Raw genomic sequence first — 22,915 nt, forward strand, 5'->3', positions numbered from 1 at the left:
TAGTACTGGCCATGCTTGCCCATATACTGGGTCATTTATAGGTGCTACTGTTTAATTTTTGAGTATAGGTTTATAGAAAGTAGTTTTTTTTTTTTTTTCTTGTGACATAATGGCCTTTGCAGGTACATCATTCTAGATATTTAACTGGATTGTTATTTTGTCATATCAGCACCCTCTAAGCCCCAAGCAATCAGTGAAACACAGGTTTTGATGAAAAATGCACGAAGGCTGTATCTATAGGCAAATTTAAAGCTAGTTGTATAACTGCTTACCTATTCCTGTAGTATGGTATTGGAGATATCAAATGCAAATTAATTGTGTAGTTAATTCTGTGAGCAGATATAAAAAATGTAAGCAACTAGGGGGTCTAGATCTTAGTCTTCGGCAGTAGATCTGTGAAATCCCATGTCTGTCTCTTACCTAAGGCAAAAAAGAGAGTCCTGGTTTTGGCTTGCAAATGTAAAAACTCCTTCATATCCCTGGAACTCAAGTCAGAGTCCAGATGAAAGGTAGTGAACTGCTGTCAAAAACTATTCTGATTGCATTGTATTATTTCAGTCAGCTCTGACTGGGCTTTTGGACTTGCTGTTTGTCACATTGTTACCTTTTATTAGGAGTGATGTGGCAGCCTTGTCATGTTAAAGAGTATTAAAGGTACAATTGGTAACAAAATTGAAAAGACAAATTTCACAGTTATTTAAGCAAGGGTAATCTAAAAACAAAAATCTTATGTTCAAGCAGCCCAGAAAAGATAAATTCCTTAGATTATCACATAATAAAATAAAAGCTCTACCACTCAAAACTGCTAGTGTTATCTATGATTTCTCATAGACTAATCAAATTTCATTGGAAAAGCATTACTGTAGTGGATGTAAATAGCAGTTAAGGAGCTCTGGGACTGACAAAAGTTGTACACCTGAGAAGTGTGCCTGTCTAGTTGATTCAAGGGGGTCAGAGAAGTGGAAAGAATATTTTCAACTTCTTACAGATGGCTTTTTTTTGATCCTCCAATCCATCCTCTACCAGAACGAAGTAGGATAGTTTTCTCAGGGTTCTTGGAAAGGAGTCTTTCTGCAGACACCAAGGTGACGTGACCTAGGGTTGATACAATGTAGTGTTGGAAAGCCAAGGACTGTGGTTGCAGTAGCTAAAGCTGATGTAAATCACTATTGCCAAATCAACGTTAGCAGTAATGCTTTTGTGGTTCCATCGTGAGCTGCTTCAGAAAGGGAAGCTTGTAGAAAAGTAACTAACTTCATTTTGATAGTTCAAATAGTTCAGTTTTCTGTGGTTTTAGATCTCGGAAACATTTCTTCTAGGTCAAATGCATACAGTTACAGGAAGGATTTCAGATCAGGTTAAAACAGTCTTGGCACTGAACCTTGAACCTGATGTGGAAAGACAGTCCCGCAGATGGAGCTGGGAAGGGAGCAAGCAAATGGCCACTTCTGCTTCCTACTGCCTTTTCTCCCAAGAACACCTTGGGAGATTGTGAGACAGATCAGAGCCAACACTGAGGGGTTTGGGGACTTTTTGGGTTTTGTTTGTTTCATTGTTGGGGTTTGTTTGTTTTTTTTTAGCTTAAAATAACTCTTTTCCTTCCCACATTCTTATTTACTCCTGGAGAGGTTTATATGTAGCATTAATACTGCTTTCTGGCTTTCATCTTGCTTTGTTAGTTAAGGTAAGTTTTGGTATTCTCCTTTTACAAGACAGTCTCTCTGTTCTTCTGGTTATTGAAATAGCCGTATAATTTGCATCTGTTCAAGTTTTGGCAGATCCCCTTACACCTGGTGAGAATTGCAGATGTGTTGTCAGTCCCCATCAGTTTCTCCAGTATTACAAACTGAGTACCTGTTGTCTTCAGAGCTTCTTTTACTTCAAGGGCTGACAAGTACCCTGGCTGGAAACTTTGACAAGACTTGGGTCACTTCAGAGTGAGGGGCAGTTCTGTACAGTGTCACTAACACATCGCACTCTTGCAATTACCTTTCCTAACTTATCCTAGAGTCATGTCTGCCTGTCATCCAGTAGCATTACCTTGGAAGACAGCTGCTTTCTTGTGACCAAAGGAGCTGGTCCAAGTAGTTCTTCATTTTCAACCAATACACCATCTGCTTGTATCCAAAATTTGTAAACTCAGATGTATAGGTTTACATTATCTTACTGGATTTTATCTAATTTCAGACAATTGAAGGACACATTAGATGAATTCTAGTCTTACCAGTACACGTATGATGCATTCCAACTTTATCAGTATATCTTTCAATTGTTTCTTTTGCTTATTGAAAACTTTTGTAGAATCTTCTTTTGATCAAATGATAACTGAATTGGAATAAACATGTAATCCTAATTTTGTGCATGATTAAAATCAAAGCCCTGTAAAGTGCAGACAACTGGTAAATACATTCTGCTTCTTTTACAGGGAAACCTGGAATATCTTTGTTTTGTGTGTAGAAACCTTTCACTGTTACTATTGGCCATTCAGCTTCCATTTTCAATTTCTTTCCAGGAGAGGTTTTTTCCTTATACTTTATATCCTTGTTAAATGCCCCGGCTACAGCTGCAGGTTACGTTATACTGGTATTTATCTGCACGTATTTACCAACTACTCCTAACGACTGCATTTTTACTGTTCTCATGCTATCCAGTTCGTATGGAGTATTATGTGTAAAACACAAATGCTCTGTTTTCACTGTCACTTCAATTAGAGTACTATTCCTTAAAAGTAAAAATGAGAAGCCCAAGCCTAAATAAAGATGTATTTGAATGCTAAAATACTATTGTAGCGTATCAGGCAGCAGGTGAAGGAGACTGATAGGCTAGGAGAAATACTTGGTTGAGCATAAATGTAAAGATGGAGGTTTGTTAGCTAGTGAGAAAATAACGGGATTTCTTAAAGCATACGCACACAACCTGCAGAGAAGGAATGTAGAGGCTGATCACTTGAACTGATTGTTTTTCTTGGGAAAATCTTGGATGATTTAAACAGATTTCAGCATAAAAGTGAACAAAACATTTCACTTGAGGGCGAAGGGAGGGAGGAAGGAAAGAACTTCAAAGGCATGACATAAGGGGGAGAAGCACAGTTCGACTGTAGGATTTCTAATCATGTGAAGCATGTGGATAGCAGGGTAAACTGCAATACAGCTCTAGACAAGTTAGAGATAGCAGTTAATCCAGAAAAGAGTTTCCCTCAGAATGAGGAGAAACCCTGAGGATGAAAGGTGGGCACTGATCAAAAACCATTTTCCCTACAAGGGAAAATGTGTAACACTATAGACCATTCCCAGCACATGTATAGTTCATTAAGCATTTTCTTTTTAAAACTGAAATGTGATTACGTTATTGTCTTTGCTCTGAAGACTTGATAGTTTAAGTTCTCAAATATTAAAGCCCTGAATCTGTGACAGAACACTAGAAAATGGTGTAGATACCACTCATCACGGTTATATTGTGTGCAAAAGAACCACAGTTCTTTGATAGGGTATGACCTAAAGCACAAGATCCATTAAGTGCAAACATAATTTAAGTTAGAAAGAGAAATTATTTATTTGTCAATCCGGTAGAGGCCTACATTATAGCACCTCTGAGAAGGATCGTGCCTGCTTTATACAATTCTCCTTGTCATCCTGTTCCCATGGGTTGTGGTTAGTCTTGTGTGCTTAATGCTTCTGGATAAGAAATATGTCCTGCAAACATTATGGGATGGAGTGTGGGCTAGTGCTTACCTTAAGTAGGTAAATTTTAGAAGTATTTCTTTAGCAATAAAATGGTAGGATGCTTGAAGGAAAATGTCTGTTTAGAAGGTAATGAATGAATGCTCCAGGTTGTAACTTCTTTGTACAGCTGTGCTGGATGAGTCTTAATCAAAAAGCGCTTTACAAATCAATACATATATGGGATCTACAGTATTTAGCCTGTTATGCTGCGTTAACCTCAATACTTTCTTCTCCACACAGCTTCCTCCTCAAAGAATTGAGGAACCAGTGATAGTAAGGGAGATGTATGAGGTAGCAGTGTCTTTGATTCAGTCATTTGATGAGTTGGAGATGAAGAGCAATAGGTAAGTTACACTTCTAGATCTGGAATCAGTGGTTCTTTGGGGAAATGAGACATTAATTAAGGAACAGCAGCAGCCCATGTATTACAGTTATTAGTGGTAACTTAATTTCCTGAACATCTCTGCTTTTATTTTATATATTCATGTGATATCTCCTCAGGTTAGTCATAGTAACACTGCTTGTAGGTCTTACTAAATGCCCTGTGTTCTTTAAAAACACTTCATGCTCTGGAGTGTAAGTCATCATTCAAGCCAGCCACATCATGTGGAAACTAGATTCTTTGCTGCGGACCACAGCTGAATATTATTTATATGAAGAATAAAACTAGAACTACTGTTTTTTTATTGTAAGCTAAAACCTATATTAAGCCATAAAAAAGAATGCAAACTAGGCATTAATTTTCTGGCTGCTTAACTAATGCTTTACTGTCTTTTGAAATAAATATTAATTTGTGTTACTGTCTGCATTTTATAAATTGATGTTTAGTATCTGAAAATGTAGTAAAGTTGCTTCTACAACTTTGGTCTAACACTGAGTGCGTATTTATTTTAGGACCGGGTTTTGTTCCCATGTATACTAATAATTTTTATATATATGCTGAAGAAATAATTTTGGTTTGTAAGCTTAATTTTTTCCACACTTAGTATTACGTAAACTCTGAAATTTTAAGAAAGCGTTACTTAAGCTCATCTGAGCAGTTATCAGGTGAACCACTGAAGTACAAGTGCTGATGGAGGTATATAAATACAGTTTGGCACCAACTTTCTTATAATATATTGTGACTTCTGAGCTCTTTTTCTTTATGATTTCTTTTGATTTTTTCAATTAAACTACCTTTTACTGATAAGCTACCTTTTATAAGCGAACATGAAGGCATTAGCATTTCAGTGTTCAGATACCAACGGGGCTATTAAACATCCATTATAATGCACTTTCCATCAAAAACTATACTTTCTGTTCATTTATAGTTTGAGAGTAGAGGCTCTCAAGATGCCTGAATAAATTTTACATCAGGAATGATGACAACAAAAAATGAGTTCTATATTACATTAAGGTGATTTTAGCTTCTTAACTCATAACAGATAGACTGAGAGGGAGACATCTTTGATAAATATCATGACCTGTAGTTCTTGATAACAGTTAGCTTTTTTCACATACTAGGCTTTTGTTAAAGGGTCTAGTGTTATTTCTAGAATAGAAAAGTATTACATATACTTGAGCAATTGCTGAATAAGTTTGCATAGAATTCTGCAGTAGTATACTACCTCCTTGTTTTAAAATCTTTGGTAACCTAGTTTTTATTAATTTCATTGCAAATAAGAATGTTTCTTTTTTGACATAATTTTGAAGACAAAACTAAACCTAATGATGTAGTTCTGATGTTTATATACTGTGTTTTTTGGAAAGCCTAGTTGCAAATGGTGGTTTGAATTCCATTTCTTCGGGAAGTTCAAATAATGTGTTTCAAAAAAAAGTACAGTTCTGCTTTTTATTTCAGAATAAAATAGCTTGGGGTAATAAGGTAGACTGAGGTGGTAAAACTAATGAAACTGCATTTTCTTGTTAGGGAGAAAAAAACCTCAAGTGTTGCATCAGAACGTGGAAGTGTGCTAGTATTTTTACCAGGTGAGTGTATGTCTTAATTTCCTTTTTCCTTATTTGTCATCTAACAAGATTTCTTTTGGCACTTCTTCCAGGGATTTATTCAACACATTTTAAATTGAGGTTGATTGGTTTATTTGGGTATTTTTCCTGCAAAGTTGTTTAAAAATGGCAATAATTGGAAGAGCTATGAGCCAAAAATTAAGACTTCCTAGGTGTTAAAAATGACGTTACAGTAATAAAATTAATTCCACAGTTAATCCACAGAAATTTAGTTGCTCAATTTTTTAGATTAGTTATTAAATATTGTGTGAAGTTGTTAGGATTCTTTTAGAGACATTTTCTTCTCTGAATATAGCGTAGACTCTTTGCTGGATTTTATTTAGATTCTTGCAGTAAAAGTTAAAATTCACTTTTTTTCTTTCCGCGTACATTGGTTGGTGTAGCAGGAATGCTCAAAAGCATACAGGGCAACATAGTAGGTAATGATCAGAGAACCGATTATAAATAGTTTTAGTTGTCCTTAAACAGTAATCCACTGTTATCTTACACTGCCTCTAAAATCTATCTAAGGGCTTCAAGTAAGAATGACTACCAAAACACAATAATTTCTGTGTAACTAGGCTGCAGCCTAGGTTTCCCCAGCATCACAAAACTATTACTTGGTGCTTTCATGTATTCTTCTACTTCATGGACGTGAAAGTTTGCTAGCTGAAAACTTTGAGAAGGCTTGGGCACGTTCTAGTGGCAAGAGTCACCTCGGAGTCAGGAGCAGCTGTTCCCTAGGGCACAGTGAGGTCTGTCTTTACCAGGACTTTAACTCTCTGTAAAATCTTCATTGATGTCATTTTCCTGCTGTGTTGAGCTTAGCAGTAGATTGCTAGTGCTAGGGCTGCAAACACAGTACACCAGCAAAAAACATACTGCACTTGCAGAGTAGCTTTCAGTAGCGGGTGTTCCCCTCCAGCAAAAAGGCATTAGTGCTGCCTTTCTTAAATTTACCTTCTCTATGAAATCAATGGCTAGAAGAAATAATGTTGTACTGTCATTGTAGGACCCAGTTTGCCATTAATAAAGTAGGGAGACCATCTCTGTCTGTTGCCTCTGGCCTCTCATGTTGTTGTTGTCTGCTGTGCTTTCAGACTTCCTCAGGTCCTCTGAGTCTTTATTTCAGGCTGAATTTACTCTTTAGCACTTTCAAGTCCCAGATCTTGTTTGTCTTTTGAGGTTTTTGGGGGGTTTTCTTTTTTGAGTGTGGGTTGTTTGGGGTTTGTTTTTTGGTGTGGTGGGGTTTTTTGTGTTTTGTTGTTTCTTACTGCTATCCCTGATGGCTTATAACTGCAACCAGTAAAATAAACTTTTTGTTTAAATACCCTTGGTAATACATGATAACCTGTGCAGATAGTGCTTTCTGAATGAGCTGGTACTCAGGTTTTTTATTATTGTTGTTCACTGTATGACCTTGGCCTATTTTATAACTGGGTATTCAAGACTGATCTTGAACACAGGATTAGCAAATACCTCTTGAAATTTTCCTCACAAATAGCCTTTATACAGAATTGGAGAAAAGGGGAGGAGGGCCCTCAGTTTACAAGAGGGCAGCTGAGACAGAGATTTGGGTGAAAGTAACCTCCACATTTACGACACTGATTTGAGATTCCTAGATTTTTTTGAGTGCTTACAAGTACATAGCATTTTGTGCATTCAAAATAACACTCCCATTGACTTTTCAAGCTGACTAGGCATTAGCAGCCAGGAAGAGTAGTGCCATGCTGAGGAGTATTGTTAAGTGATTTTTGGTTTGGGTTTTTTTTTTGGCCACTTTCTTTGTAGAACTTGGTGATTGGGCAGAATCTGCTTCCACAGAGCAGCTGCAGCTGTCTTGAGTAGGACTCCGTGTTTTCCCTTCCTGTTGTAATTGCCCATCTTGTTCAGTGCTTAATTTTGTCTTTTATATTACTGAGTCTGATTCTTTACAGGGAAATATCCTTCAGTACTCAGCTCTGCTTTGATTCCAGAGCTAGTCCATCCCTAGGTATACAAAAATGCCATGTTAAACTGTACAGTGATTTTTTTTTTTTTACAACATGTATGCATAAATATGTTCCCAGTGGCCTGCATTAAATTTGCCCAACCAGTCTTGATTCTGGATTTTTTTTTTGTTTTAATGCTCCACTTGGCAACCCTAATGCTTCTTGAGCACATACACTGACGTATAATTCTTCAGACTTTTTAAAGGACAGATTGGAAAAAGGGATCTGACTGTGACTGAATCATCACTGAGCTACACCTTCTAGTATGTAATGTGCTTCTGCCAGACTAGCTGATGGACTAAATGAAAGCAACAGTAGGTTGCCACCATCCACTTCAGAGCTTGTAGAAGGTGGGGATGGCCTGATTTCTCTGTGCTTTGCATGCACCTGCTGTTGGCAAGAATTGCATAACTTAAAGCTTTAGGGTTTTCTTTCAAAGGGATTCTGCTGTTACTGTCCTAAGCTTGTGTCAATTTCTTTGTTTTGTATTTTCATTAGCACTTCTCTGTGCCTCACCCATCTTCTTGTCCTGGTATGTTTGCCAAACATATTTTGTTACTAGTTTCTTTTTCATTCCAAGATCTGCCTTTCCTGGTGTCAGCCTTTTGTTCTGTAGGTGTCATGATCAACTCTTAAAGAACTGGGCAGCAGATACTGCCTGCTATGTCTAGTCAGTCATTACTAGACTGATTAATAATTAATATTGGTTATGCAAAGTTTGCTTCTACCAATCATGGATCAAGCTTCTTTTAATTGTTTTTAAACATAAATTGGATTCAAGCCTTGATGTCTTACTCAGATACGTAATCAGGCAATAAAGCAAGTAGGAAGCATTAGACAACGAGCTAGTCAAGCACTACCTAGTGGGATTGAGTAGGTCTGGCATGCTGTGTCCAAACAGACCATATCATGGTGTTCTTGTGTTTTCTTTATAACTTTAATTACATGCTCTAGTTAATGAACAGACACATTCTTTTTCTATATTATAATAATCTTAAAGTGGTACTGTTTTTTATATTCACAGTCTGCATGTTTTTCTCCACAGTGCTGAAGGTGTTTTGCTTAGAGCTTTGTTAATTGCGTCATTATTGTGCTAGTCATTAGTTTGTTGTTTGGCCAGTTATTTGCATTCTCAAGTACTCTTACTTTATTTGAGCTGTGATGTAAATTAGGCTTCCTGGCTGTTGATTTTAGGCTCTAATGATATTGCTTTCCCCTGTAGCAGCCTTACACAAAGGATATCTCTCAAACTTTTGCATTTCCCTCTGATTGCCCCACCATCACCATTTTCCTTTCTACTCCAACTCACCTGTTCTTCTCCCCACCCCGACTTCTTTTATCTCCCTTACCTATAGTCACTTCCCCTCATTTTCCAGTTTCAGTCTTTCTCACTCCAGTAGTTGACTAATCTCCATGTTCAAGTGCAACTTCTTTTCCCAGCTAACCTTGTATTATCACCATGTTGGCTTCTTGTTGAACCTGTTTCTCCTTTTCTTGCCCCAACTTCTTGATTCCTGGCTTTTTTGCATGCTCAACTTCACTCAGTCATGATTTCCAGCCCATCACATATCCTTTCCTGTCACTTGATTTAAGTTATCCTTCTCTTCTATTCTCTTGAAAAGATCTCTCTTCCTCCACTTGCATTTGTCTTCCTTCTAACTTCTGGATTCAAGTAACAGTCATCTAAAGAGTGCAAGAACTTTCACATCCACGTGCTCAAACTACATTTAGCCTCATTGAAAATTGCAGCAATCCTGTACTGCATTTACAGAATAATTTCATTTTTCATGTCCAGCCGGGGAAGGCCAGTGTTGGACAGATTGTTTGAAAATGGGGCTTTTGGAATTGAAGTCTCAGTAAGAAGTAAACAAGGCTTCTCAGTAAGGTTTATGTCTGTGGAGGTATTCAGGAAGACAGCAAAACTCCGTTAGTCATGAAATGTCCCCTGGCAGATGTGAAATGCATACCCCAGAGAATGGGCACTGGAACTGCCAAAGGTAAGATGGCTAAAGCAGAAATAGCTGGTTTGCTTTTGGTTCCCCGCCTTCTCCCTGCTCTTGGTAACATCTTGTTTTGGCTGAAATATCCAAATTTATCCTAAACCAGACATACAGCATGTGGTGAGCATTGTCAATTGCAAGGAACTGAAACAAGGGCTAATAATGGGACACTGACAGATGGCCTTTATATCTGATATTGTCACTTTAAGTATAAAGTTTTGAAAAACTGACACAGTGTTTCAGTAACTCATTATTACATGTACAGTTTAACTCTTCTGCTGTTTTATTATACAGTGAAAAGGAGGTAATAATGAAAGTCAGTTAAGAATTTAAGTAGATATGAGAATTGGTTTTAGAACTGTTAGTGATCACTAAAAAGAAAACAAACTCCTGATTACTTTTTCCCTAGGTTTGAGTGAAATAAGCTACATGCACTCACGTCTCTCAAATATGTTTAACAAAAGGTAAGGTAGACCACATTTGTTTCAGTTCAGTTTAACTTGAACATGAATCCTTCAGCTGTATGAGTTCTAAGTATGTAATATGATTTAGCGCAGAGGTGTAATTGATGTTTATATTCTTGCATCAGTAAATATTTCACTAATATATATATTTTTTTTTAGGTGGCAAGTGTACCCACTTCACTCACGTGTGACATTAGAGGAACAAAGTAATGTATTTTTGACTACAGTTCCTGGCTACAGAAAAGTAAATATTGTTGAATGATTATTTTAAGTGTGTGAAACCTCTTGCTAGTGTAATAATAGCAAATAATAATATTTGTAAATTAACATTAGCTGTGCCAACCCAAACAATTGTGTGAGGGCAAAGCAGTTTTACTTTTTCAAGGTGTAAACTGATTGCCTTTCCTACCAAGCTGTTGCTGTAACTGGTGGCGAGACCTCAAGGAAAGAGCAGTAACAGGATCTTATACTTAAATTATTGTGGGACACTGCTTTTATCATTCCAAAGAGTTTGTGCATGTCGACTCTTCCACCTGCATGACAGCAGTATGCTGCTGGTGGCACTGCATAGAAAAGTAGCTCCCCAGTATGAGGATGTCTTGCCTGCTTTGTACCCCACATTTTGGCTAGTGTCCTGGTTTTCTTTATGTCAGCACTAATAGTGTGATGTTTTGTTATGGCAAAAGCATAAGGAAATATTGCCGTTCTTCCTCTATATTGTTATATGCTATTCTACTTTCTATGCTTTTCTGATCTTAGGACAAGAAAATACAAGATTTCTTGTCTTGTGTTGCCTTTTTGAATATGCAGAGCAGAAATACTATGTTGCCATTACATTTCTATTCATAGCAAGTTGGATTTTTCATGTAGAAACATTAATGTGAGGGATTTTTTTTTCTTTATGCATTCGTTGCTCTTTTTTTGCTTCAAATCTCAGGTTATTCTATCTACAAATATAGCTGAGAGCTCTGTAACTGTTCCTGATGTTAAGTATGGTAAGTCATCTAAATCTTGTAATTGTGTATACACTGTATATGTAATGTTCTTCCTTACTTGTCCTAGCTTAAATCTCCACAACATGTCACCATTTTACAAAGCATTACTGTTGGAGTTTAATTTTGACAGTTTTTGAATTCTCTCTTTCACAACAGAGAACAGTCTTAAATCTGAATGTATGAAAAAATAATAGAATTACTGAGTGGGACATTGGTTTTAATCTTTACTGGGGGCAGGGGGTTGGAATAATTTTCAGTGCAGTAACAAACAGGATCAGACCTCATGTCACAAGTACCTTAAGCTTTTTATTTACAGTCTGACTATATTTTGAAACAATTGCATCAGATTAAGCAAATTCTGGTACAGAATATATAAATGCAGAAATGGTTGACTTTTAGTGCTTGACATCTGCAATGTTTATTATATTTATGTTAAAATCTGCAGTTCTGTTAGTATTCATAGTATCTGGGGTCTCATTGTTTATAAATCTAGTTCTCTTTATCAGTTTTCAAATAATTGAAACTTTTGTTTTCTGATAACACAAAATCAACTAGTATTTTTTTCCACTGCCATGAGGATAAATTCTTTTATAATAATATCAGATTTTTTTTTTTCTTAATTGCAGTGATAGATTTCTGCTTAACTAGAACTTTGGTTTGTGACGAGGAAACTAATTACCAAAGTTTGAGACTTTGCTGGGCATCTAAAACAAACTGTAATCAAAGAAAAGGTAAGATGACAATAGGTAGTGGAAAAGAATTTTAAGAGCTAACCTTCATGGTTCTATGTTGCTTTTCATTTTATTAACAGTAAAAAGCATGGATTATTTCTGCCATGAGTAGTTTATAGAAAAACATAATTCCTTACCATGTCAAGATATTAAAATGTGATTAAACAGCTATGCCTCAATGTTTTATTTTGTTCGAGTATTTTTCCAGAGGAATGCTTTGTATTTTATTGAAAAATGTTAAAATTCAGGGACCATAAAACTTATGAGGATTATTTGTTAGTTAATAGTAATTTTTTTACCATCGGCCATTTTCAAAAAGGGGAGGTAGGTACTGCTAGGTGTATGTTAACTACTTGTGAGTTCAGTAGTAAAAGAAACTTTCATGTCTGTCTGTCACTCTTAAATCAGTTGAAATATCCACAGCAGTCTCTCTAGTGTTGACCAGTGTTCATAGCACAAGGTTAAATAAGATTTCATATCAGCTCTTCTAGTGAGACTGTACTCTTAAGTATCAAAATTTTTTCATTTCAGTCGAAAAGGGTAGTAAATAAATTGATATATCACATATTCAGATACTAAAATATCCTCATTTTTAAATATTATAAGCACTTCACAATTACAGCATGTGGTGGGTTGGCCTTGGCTGGATGCCAGCTGGCCACCAAAACTGCTCTGTCTCTCCCTGCTCCTCAACAGGACAGGGAGAACAATTACAACGGAAGGCTCATGGGTCAAGATAAGGACAAGATCACTCAGCAATTACCATCACCGGCAAAACAGACTTGACTAGTGGAAATTAATTTGATTTATTACCAATCAAATCAGAGTAGGGTAACGAGAAGTAAAACCAAATATTTAAAACACCTTCCCCCTACCCCCTCCCTTCTTCCCAGGCTCAACTTCACTCCTGATTTCTCTACCTCCTCCCCGCAGTGGTGCAGAGGGATGGGCAATGGGAGTTGCAGTCAGTTCATCACGTTGTCTCTGCTGCCTCTTCTTCCTCACACACTTCCTCTGTTCCAGCATGGGGTCCCTCCCACAAAAGACAGTCCTTCGTGAACTTCTCTGGCGTGGGTCCTTCTTCACAAACTGTTCCAGCATCAGTCCCCCACAGGGTCAAAAGTCCTGCCAGGAGCCTGCTCCAGTGTGGGCTACCCATGGGGTCATAGCCGTCTTTGGGTGCATCTATGTGCTCTGCCATGGGGTCTTCCAAGGGCTGCAGGTGGATATCTGCTCTGCCATGGACCTCTATGGGCTGCAGGGGGACAGCCTGCCTCACCATGGTCTTTACCACTAGCTTCAGGGGAATCTCTGCTCCAGTTCCTAGAGCATCTCCTCTCCCTCCTTCTTCACTGACCTTGGTGTCTGCAGAGTCGTTCCTCTCACATATTCTCGCTTCTCTCTCTGGTTGCAGTTGCTGTTGTGTGGCAGTTTTTCCCCCTCCTTAAATACATTACCCCAGAGGCACTACCACCATCACTGATGGGTTCGGCCTTGGCCAGGGTGGCTCCATCTTTGAGCTGACTGGCACTGGCTCTGTCAGACATGGGGAAAGCTTCTAGCAGCTTCTCACAGAAGCCACCCCTGTAGCCCCTCTGCTAACAAAACCTTGCCACGCAAACCTAATACACAGCTTTATTTCCATTTGGCTCTGGGTCAGCGTAGGTTATGACGACCAGCCAATATACAACCAGTAGAAGCAGCATTTTATATGGCAGATTTGGACTTGTTATGCATATGACATAATCCACTGGAGAATTAGGCCATAATTTTATCTCACTGAGTAGAGTACCCTTTAGTTTGTTGAAGTGAATGGTGTTTGGATTTGTGAAGACAGACTTTCTGAATCAGTACGTTTTCTATAAATAGTAGACCGTAAAGATGTTTTGCTGTTCATCATTGTATCTTAAAGGTTGTTTGGGTAGAAGATTTTTGCCAGCTGTAGAGTCAAGTAGGAAATCTGATTATACTCATTGTGTAAAGAGATACAAACACAAAGCATATTTACTCTGCATATAGAATCTTTGGTTTGGGGGTATGCTAAAACTTGCATTGACATATTTATCTATATTAGACTTAGATTTGGTAGGACTTGCCTTTTCCTGGCTTTGAGGAAGTATATTTTAGTGCTGGATTCATCTTTTCAACTGAGAAAGACAGATACTGACTTGAGGGCAGTTATGCAAAAAAGGCATTTGAGTGAAATACTTAAGTAACTCTTCTGTTAGTTACTGCTGCTATGAAAGCAAAATTATTTCATCCAATCCTTATGTAGGAAAGGATAGAATGTTTCCGCTGGGCCTGTCTGCTGCAGGAGAGCAAAATACTGGTCAGCCTGCAGCATTGGCTGTCATGTGCTGCTCAGCTGCCCAGAAGGCTTGTTAGATGGATGGGTTTTGAACAGCCTGAAACTTGGGCAGTTCACAAACTGGTGGTTTGTTCTTTTATGTGAAGGTCGTGCTGGACGTGTTTCCAAAGGATATTGTTATAGGCTCATACGCAAGGACTTCTGGACAGACTTTATTCCAGAGAAGTCAGTACCTGAGATACTGGTAAGGCTTTTGGGGAACATTAAGAATTTTTTTCATGTATGTGGTCATAGCAGAGACAATAAAAAGAAGTTTTGCTTTACTTTTACTGAAGATAGTGTATGCTTTGAATAGTTGTTAATAACTGGAACACTGAATAGAATTCAAATTGATAAATAATTGACAAAGACCGTTCCGCATAGTTGTCTTCACAGAATGAGATTCATTATAGCAGTAGAATGGATGTGGATTGGAAATAAGCAATCTGTTCAGAAGAAAAATATCCTTAGTTACACAAAATTAATTTTAGGTTTTACTAAATGGTAATCTTTACCTTATTTTTCATATAAAACACTTTGTCACACTTTGCGTGGGGGGAAAGTAACAATAATATTGTCTTACCTTCAGCGTTGTCCATTGGGAACTACAGTCTTAAAAATAAAAAAGCTTGATATGGGGGGGCCAAAAGCCTTGCTGGCAACAGCTCTTTCTCCACCCAGAGTATGTGATGTTGAACGTACCATACTGCAGCTGAAAGAGGTAGGCATTCTTTTAATGTTAAAATCATGGAAATAAAAATGTACTGTAGAAATGCTTTTCTTGGTATTTGAGGAGGTAGTAGCCTTAATTGGAACCTGAAGTAGGAACTTTGTCTAGAGATCTTTTCTCACATTTTACTGTTATTTGGTTACTGTCCTCTTCAGCATAATTTCCACAGTTCCTTCATTAAAATGAGATTATAATTTCATCAGAGATTAGTGATACTGTTTGTGAACAGTATCTGGTCTGGAAGATCTGTTGTCAGAATAGGAAGCAAGGAAGAGATCTTGAACTCTGTAAGTGAAATTGTTTATTAAAAAGTAGCAAAATCACACTCTTACACCTTATCATATATAGGGGTCAGCCTGAAGATCCCCTTCTGACCTCTGTAAGGAAGTTGGTGATTTTGCTTTTCAGTTATAAAGTTGATATGGGGTAGAACATTGCACTGTGGAAAAGAAAGATAGGAAATTATATTGGTATAATTTGTAGCTTGCTTTTATATCCAGTATGTGTAGTAGAAGCTTTGGTTTCAAAATACTGGGCTTTTAAAACTGATTTAAGAACTTCAGCGTCATAACAGTTTTGATACTAATTGACGTTGCTTTGAGATAATTACTTGCTTCTTGTCTTGCTCTTTTGCAAACTGGTCTTATTTACTTCATCGACTTTTACGAATAAATAAATTTTCATTTCTCTAGCTGGGAGCACTTACAAGTTGTGTGCAAACAGAAGAAAATCCACATGATGGTGAGCTGACTTTCTTAGGAAGGGTATTGGCCCACTTGCCAGTGGATCTGCATCTTGGAAAATTGATAGTCCTTGGGCACGTCTTCGGGTGCTTAGAAGAATGCCTAATTATAGGTAACTGAAAGAAGAACATGTGGGAACATTCCTTTAACAACAAATGATTTGCAGGTTTTCATTTTGATTTGGTTTTGTTGTAGCTGCATCGCTCTCATTGCGGAATTTCTTTGCAGTACCTTTCAAACAGCATGTCGATGGATACAGGTATTACCCTAGACGTTTAACAACTTCCTGACTACATTCAGGGGCAGAGGGCTGAGTTGACCATTATATATAATTTTTCGTGTCATAAGTCTAATATTCTAAGTGCCAAGCAGTGCAAAAAGAAGCTTTTCCAGGGCAGCTGAGATTCCAAAGTCTATTTCTACATGAACTAATTAGTATCACAGAGCTAACTCATCCTTTTTTGAGTACAAGACCTGATTCTTCAGCTTTGCCTTTCTGATGTGAACATGTGGTAGTGTCTATTAAAATGGGGGTTTAAAATAATTAAAAAAATAATCCTTGCTATCCTGCTCACACAGTTTACCTTCAGCAAGGAGATGTGAATAAGAACAAAGAATTATAATAAATGTATTGACGTTGTTTGAAGTCCTGGAAGGTGTTAATAGTATAGCATTCTGAGCCGTATAATATATTCAATATTTATAAAAAAAATTGTTCATCATTCTTTTTGTTTGCATTGCCAGGAACAAACTGTTTTTTGCTGGGAATAGTAAGAGTGACTGTATTGCACTTGTGAATGCATTTAAGGTAAGTCTCTCTTCTGGCTTATCTTCCAGTGAAATCTGATAGACTAATCTGGAGCATCTTACCTTTGTAGGATCAGTGCAGCATTTGTGCTCTGAAGTTGTTAACAACTTCACGTTACTCCTATCTACTTAGTGATACTTTCTGAGGGCTGTGTCCTACTGTGTAATACTACTAGTTCTGGTGAGTTAGTTTTTACCACTATGAAGGAGCTGCACAATTTTGCACCAAAGTAAGGTGGCAAGAAATGGGTAAAAACGGGTTACAAGGCTCAGTTTCTGGGTATATTCCCTGCTATCAGTCTCCTATGGATTTTGAGGTATTTTTTCTACGAAGCAGATGAAAAACAGCACAAACAGTGGAGAAAAAGAGCAAGAGCATGCCGCTTACCACTGTCGTCTTCTTGCTAGAAGTAGGAGCAGATTTTGAACATGCTAGGAACCAGAGGCTCAGGTTTTCTTGACCCGCTGTGATCCTTTCAATAAAGGAACTGTTTTACATTGCGAGGCAGGTTCTTTCCAGTCCAGAAAGGTTTACCTGGACCATTTTAGCTACTACAAAGTTGATGTCTCATTGCCTCCACAGAACAAATGGTGGCTAATCAGTAAGCAGAATGAAGTTTCTGGAATTAATAACTTGAGGTGCTGAAAAAGTTTCTGACATAGCATATCTGCTCTCTGTGTGATACTGAGGATCCCACTGCAGGTGTTACAAATCTTGTTATGAGACTGAAGTACTCTGATATGTAATACTTCTACTGTGCCTTCTCATGCTTTTCTTCTAGGTCTGCTTGGTTTATTTTCCTGTGTCTTAATAGTTTGTCTATATCTGTGCTGCTTCAAGACTTCTTTCCAAATTGCCTCTGAGCCTTTTCGGGGGGAATTATGAAAGTCCTGTCATGGGCAGCAAGAAATTTCTATTTGCTGCAGACCTATGTCTCCAAATTACAGATACCCAGAACATACTGCCTTCAGTGGTTCAGGAAACTCTTTGAGATTACCAAGTTCTGCTTCCCAATGAAGAAAATTTTTTTTAGGAAAATACCACTTTTCGGGGAGCAAAATGTTTTTCATCAACCTTGGAGGTGTTTAAATGCTGTTGAACTAAAATAGGATTAATTTTTTAAAAGTAATAACCATAAAGCATATATTAATTTATCTAGACACATAAGTTTGTCTCCTGTTATTTGAACAATTAGCAGTAATCAGGATAAAATTCCAGTAAGAAAGAGTATAATCTAGGTTTTCCAGAGTCTTCCTTATTTGTTCTGCAAAAATGTCTCATCTTTCACCAGACAGTAGTCATGTGGACAGTGTGCCATTTCAGCTCAGTAAGAACAGATTTATACAGGGATGTTTTGTTGTTGTAAATACTGATTGATACAAAATCTCTGAACTGTTGCGGTGGGAACTTGCTTCAGTCTGCTAGCTAAGAAGCTCCACTACAAGTGGCAGCAGGTTGCCTCCTTCTATCTGTACTGTTTTGCTTCAGGTCAGCTTATTATCTAGGTAGGCTTGCAGTGTTCGTACATGAATGTTAGTATCAGCTTAAAGTAGGACTGAGGTGGTTTTTGTCTCAGGCTGTGTTAATAACCTGATGACTCTCCATCTTTTCCAAAATGCCTGTAGTTTTACTGTTACTGTGGTTTTGTGTAGGCAATCTACTGATGACTGGCAGAAAATGTGTTTCATAATAAATTCACTTTAGTCAGGGCTGAAAAATGTACAGCTTTTCTGTGGCATTTCTCTCTATCGTAATAACCAAAACCACTGTGTCTCTGGCATTTTGATGTTAGTATCTCCCTTTTAACCGAGGGCAGTTTTGCGCTGGTAAATTCTTGCATGGATTGAGTTTGGTGTCCTTCCCCCAGACTTCATGGCTTTCACTCTGTAATATTTTTATGCTGTCCAAATGTGATTTTTTTCTGTACGCTTGGCTGGTTGGTAGCCCGGTACCATGGACAGAGGTCAGTCCCTGCAGTTACAAGCGGAGCTGGTACAGTATAGGAAAGACATCTGCTAGAGGAACTTATTCAAAATCCAGCATTTTCAATTATGAATGGTCTAACATGTCCTGTAATCTTCTGGAGACTACAAAATCTTCAGCTGCAGTTTAATTTATTCCATTTTGTGTATGTTAGCCTTTTTTAATGTTGGTGAAAGCTGACCTGTTTTTCTGTACTCTGGTGTCAGAATTTTCCGAAACACACATAGGCACATATGCCACATGTGCCTACTGATCTTGGGGCTCAAGCATCATCTTTTCTGAACTCCCCTTATCCTGTTGTATACTGTATTTCCCTCATGTCCTGTTAATATGAACGTGATATTTCTATAAACCAGTATGTTGTCCTGGAGAATAAACATGAGCATTCAAACAGAGCTTCCCATTCCGTATCCTGTGTATGAGTGATGTGAAAGCTTTTATGTTTTGAATGCCTGAGTGTCAGAAAAGAACAGGGAAGGAGCTTGTTTTCAAACTCCCAGTTTCAGATTACATTTCTTCCAGGGCAAGCTCAAGTTCTGTGAATCATTAGCATGTCTTTTTAAGGCCCTTCCTTATGCAATGATTTCAGTGAATTAGAAAAGGTCAAAAGCTTTGGTGGTAGGAGGAGGACAACCCAGGGATGTAAAGGCTAGTCACCCTAGTGTAAGTGATATGATTTTAAAAAGAGAGAATTTTTAAAAGAAAAATATAATTTCAAATAAGTGGAGTTTATTTTTATGACATATAAGGCTTCAGTATGGAAGTAGTGGGTGTCAAAAGCATTATTTAAAATCAGTACATCAGACAGCCTCAGTCAAGGAAGAGAAATGCAGTCTGGATATTCAACTATCACAGAATGGTAGGGGTTGAAAGGGACCTCTGGAGATCATCTCTTCTAACCCCTCCGCTTGAGCAGGGACACCCAGAGCAGGGGGCACAGGAACATGTCCAGGTGGGTTTTGAATGTCTCCAAGGAAGGAGACTCCACAACCTCCCCTGGGCAGCCTGTGCCACTGCTCTGTAACCCTCAGAGTAAAGAAGATTTTTCTCATGTTGAGGTGGAACTTCCTGTGTTCCAACTTGTACCCATTACCCCTTGTCCTGTTGTTGGGCACTATTGAAAAGAGCCTAGTCCCATCATCCTGATCATCCCCTCGGCCCAGCTCTCCAGCCTGTCCAGGTCTCGATGAATGGCAGCACGGCCTTCTGGTGTATCAGCCACTCCTCCCAGCTTGGTGTCATCAGCGAACTTGCTGAGGTTACACTCTATCCCATCATCCAGGTCACTGATGAATATGTTGAACAGGACCGGACCCAGCACAGGCCCCTGTGGAACACCACTGGTTACAGGCCTCCAACCAGGCTCTGCTCCATTGATCACGACCCTCTGAGTTCTGTTGTTGAACCAGTTCTCTGTGCACCTCACTGTCCACTCATCCAACCCACACTTCCTTAGCTTGCCTGTGAGGATGTTATGGGAGACAGTGTTGAATGCGTTACTGAAGTCAAGATAGGCAACATCCACTGCTCTCCCTTCATCGACTAAGCCAGTCACGCCCTCATAGAAGGCTGTCAGGTTGGTCAAGGATGATCTTCCCTTGGTGAATCCATGTTGAATGTTTTTGATAACGTTCTTGTCTCCTACATGCCTGGAGATGACCTCCAGGATGAACTGCTCCATCACCTTTCCAGGGACAGAGGTGAGGCTGACTGGCCTATAGTTGCCCAGGTCCTCCTTCTTGCCCTTTTTGAAGATTGGAGCAACATTTGCTTTCCTCCAGTCCTCGGGCACCTCTCCTGTCCTCCACGACCTTTCAAAGGTGATGGGGAGTGGCTCAGCAAGAACATCCGCCAGCTCCCTCCACACTCGTGGGTGCATCCCATTGGGGCCTATGGATTTGCAGGGATCCAGTTTGCATAGGTGATCTCTGACCCAATCCTTAGCCGACGGTAAGCCTTTCTCCAGATTTGTACTCTCTTCTCTGGGAGCTGGGATGCCTGAGGGCCAGCCTTAGCAGTAAAGTATGAGGCAAAGAAGGCATTTATAACTCCGCCTTCTCTGCATCCTGTGTCACCAGGGCCCCTTCCATGTTCAGCAGTGGGCCCACTGTATCCCCCATCTTCCCTTTTACTGCTGATGTATTTAAAGAAGCCCTTCTTGTTATCTTTAACATGCATCGCTAGATTTAATTCCAAGTGGGTCTTTGCCTTCCTCATTGCATCTTTGCATACCCTGACAACATTCCTATATTCCTCCCAAGCTGCCAGTCCCTTTTTCCACATACTCTGAACCTCCCTCTTCCATTTGAGTTTCTCTAGAAGTTCTTTGCTCATCCATGCAGGTCTCCTGGCTCCTCCACCTGATTTCTCCCTCCTAGGGATGCACTGATCTTGAGCTCTGAGGAAGTGGTCCTTGAGTATTGTCCAGCTCTCTTGGACTCCCCCTGCCTTCCAGAGCCCTAGCCCGTGGGGTTCTCCTAGCAGGTCTTTGAAGAGGCCAAAGTTGGCCCTCTTGAAGTCCAAGGTCGTAACCTGACTTCTAGCCCTGCTTCTACCTCGCAGTATCCTAAACTCGACCATGTCATGGTCACTGCAGCCAAGGGCTACCCGCAACTCTCACATCCTCAACCAGCCCCTCCTTGTCTGTTAGGAAAGGTTGAGCAGCACATCTTGCATTGTTGGCTTCTCCACCACCTGCATCAAAAAGTTGTCCTTGATGCTTTGCTGGAACCTTCTGGATCGTGCATAGCTCGCTGTGTTGCTTTTCTAGCAAATATCAGGGTGGTTGAAGTCCCCTGTGAGGACCAGGGCCAGTGATTGTGAGGCTACTTCCAGCTGTCTGTAGGAGGCTTCATCAACTTCCTATTCCTGATCAAGTGGCCTGTAGCAAACGCCCACAACAGTGTTGCCGTTATTTGGCTGTCCCTTAATTTTTACCCACAAGCTCTCAACTTGTTCTCCTTCCACTCCAAGACAGAGCTCGATGCGTTCCAGTTGCTCCCTCGCATAAAGAGCAACTCCCCCACCTCGCCTTGCTTGTCTGTCTTTCCTGAAAAGCCTGTAGCCATCCATGACCACATTCCAGTCATGTGAGCTATCCCACCATGTCTCTGTGATTGCAATGAGATCATGGCCCTACGACTGCACATAGACCTCTAGTTCCTCCTCTTTATTCCCCATGCTGCATGCATTGGTGTACAGGCATTTCAGAAAGGTGCTTGAGCATACAGGTTTCCCTGGAGTGGTGTAAGAGGACCCACTATGGCCATGCAAACCCTTGAGGTGGTTGGTCTCCTGGTTGCTAGGACACTGGCTATGCTAATAGTCAGCATCCACAGTAAGGTGGAAAATTTACTATGAGGTGGCTTGTTGTCAAACTAGAAGAAATGGCTTCTGCAGGCATCTGTCATAGATTTGCTGCCTAATAATGAAATTGTTTTTATTAATATGCTGGGTATGCTAACTTCTCTTCCAGCCCTGTTTTCTGGGAGGCGTCTATGTCAGAAATGGTTCTGAATTAGTCAGTTTACTTCCAAAGCAAGGAGAAGAGAAAGGCTCTGAAAGTAGCCTGCTTTATTACGGTATCAAACAAAAGCATCCAAGTTGTTCTGTTTGTTAAAGCACATGCAAACATTCATAAATATTCAGTCCATCTCCTCTCAGAATACTTGGTGGATAATATATTGTGTGTTGCTGGTTTATCAGATGGCTACTGTACCTCTCCAAAACAAATCAGGACTTACTCCTTTAAAGCCTTGGAACGTATCATGCTCAGTCTGCTCTTGGAATGTGCCAAGATCCAGAATCTCTGAGCTAAGTCCAGAAATTCAGTGACCTAAATGCTATGTTTCCAATTTAGTTGCAGGAGCTGATGGCAGGTTTGAGGCAGTATATTTAATTGTTCATCCAATAGTGCTTAAACTCCTTTTCAGCCTGTAGATGCAGCGTTGTATGCCGTAACCTCTAAGCTGACTTGAAGGCAGAATAGTTGTCTTCCTACAGGAATTCTTATTCTCTAGCGTGTTGTGGTACAACATTTGTAACCCTGCCATGCTTTCAGTGCTCCAGTAACACATTCTTAGAATTACATTTTGCAGCTGCACCACTTTGTGTGCTTACATGTGAACAAAGGAAGACCCAGAGCTCTTGCCCACCCTCAACAAAATCGAGTAAGACTATTCATAAGAGTAAGAAGTATTTATATCTGCTTAGGAACCAACCGGGCAAGCATCATATTAGGCTAGAATCATTAAATAATTAAGGCTGGAAAGGACCTCAGGAGGTCTGTAGTCCAGCCTCCTGCTCACAGCAGGCTCAGCCATGAGGTCAGTCAAGGTTACTCAGGGTTTTTTAGATCATATCCTCAAAACCCCAATCTAAGTTGGCCCTGCCACGTGGGATGTTGGAACAACTAC

General features: G+C 39.3%; 1 protein-coding gene across 2 annotated transcripts in view; it reads left to right on the forward strand.

Moving 5' to 3' along the window:
• The window catches only part of TDRD9 (tudor domain containing 9), a 92,278-nt gene that overhangs the window by 43,080 nt on the left and 26,283 nt on the right, over positions 1-22,915 (forward strand). For both annotated transcript variants that reach the window (XM_064460882.1, XM_064460881.1), the window contains 11 exons: positions 3,963-4,066; positions 5,632-5,690; positions 10,109-10,163; positions 10,323-10,407; positions 11,101-11,158; positions 11,785-11,889; positions 14,344-14,441; positions 14,826-14,957; positions 15,659-15,821; positions 15,905-15,968; positions 16,454-16,517. In XM_064460882.1, the coding sequence (XP_064316952.1) occupies positions 3,963-4,066; positions 5,632-5,690; positions 10,109-10,163; positions 10,323-10,407; positions 11,101-11,158; positions 11,785-11,889; positions 14,344-14,441; positions 14,826-14,957; positions 15,659-15,821; positions 15,905-15,968; positions 16,454-16,517 (987 nt within the window). The remainder of the gene's footprint in view (positions 1-3,962; positions 4,067-5,631; positions 5,691-10,108; positions 10,164-10,322; positions 10,408-11,100; positions 11,159-11,784; positions 11,890-14,343; positions 14,442-14,825; positions 14,958-15,658; positions 15,822-15,904; positions 15,969-16,453; positions 16,518-22,915) is intronic.

This window comes from Phalacrocorax carbo, chromosome 9 (genome assembly GCF_963921805.1).
Source record: "Phalacrocorax carbo chromosome 9, bPhaCar2.1, whole genome shotgun sequence".
NCBI classification, from domain to species: Eukaryota; Metazoa; Chordata; class Aves; order Suliformes; family Phalacrocoracidae; genus Phalacrocorax; species Phalacrocorax carbo.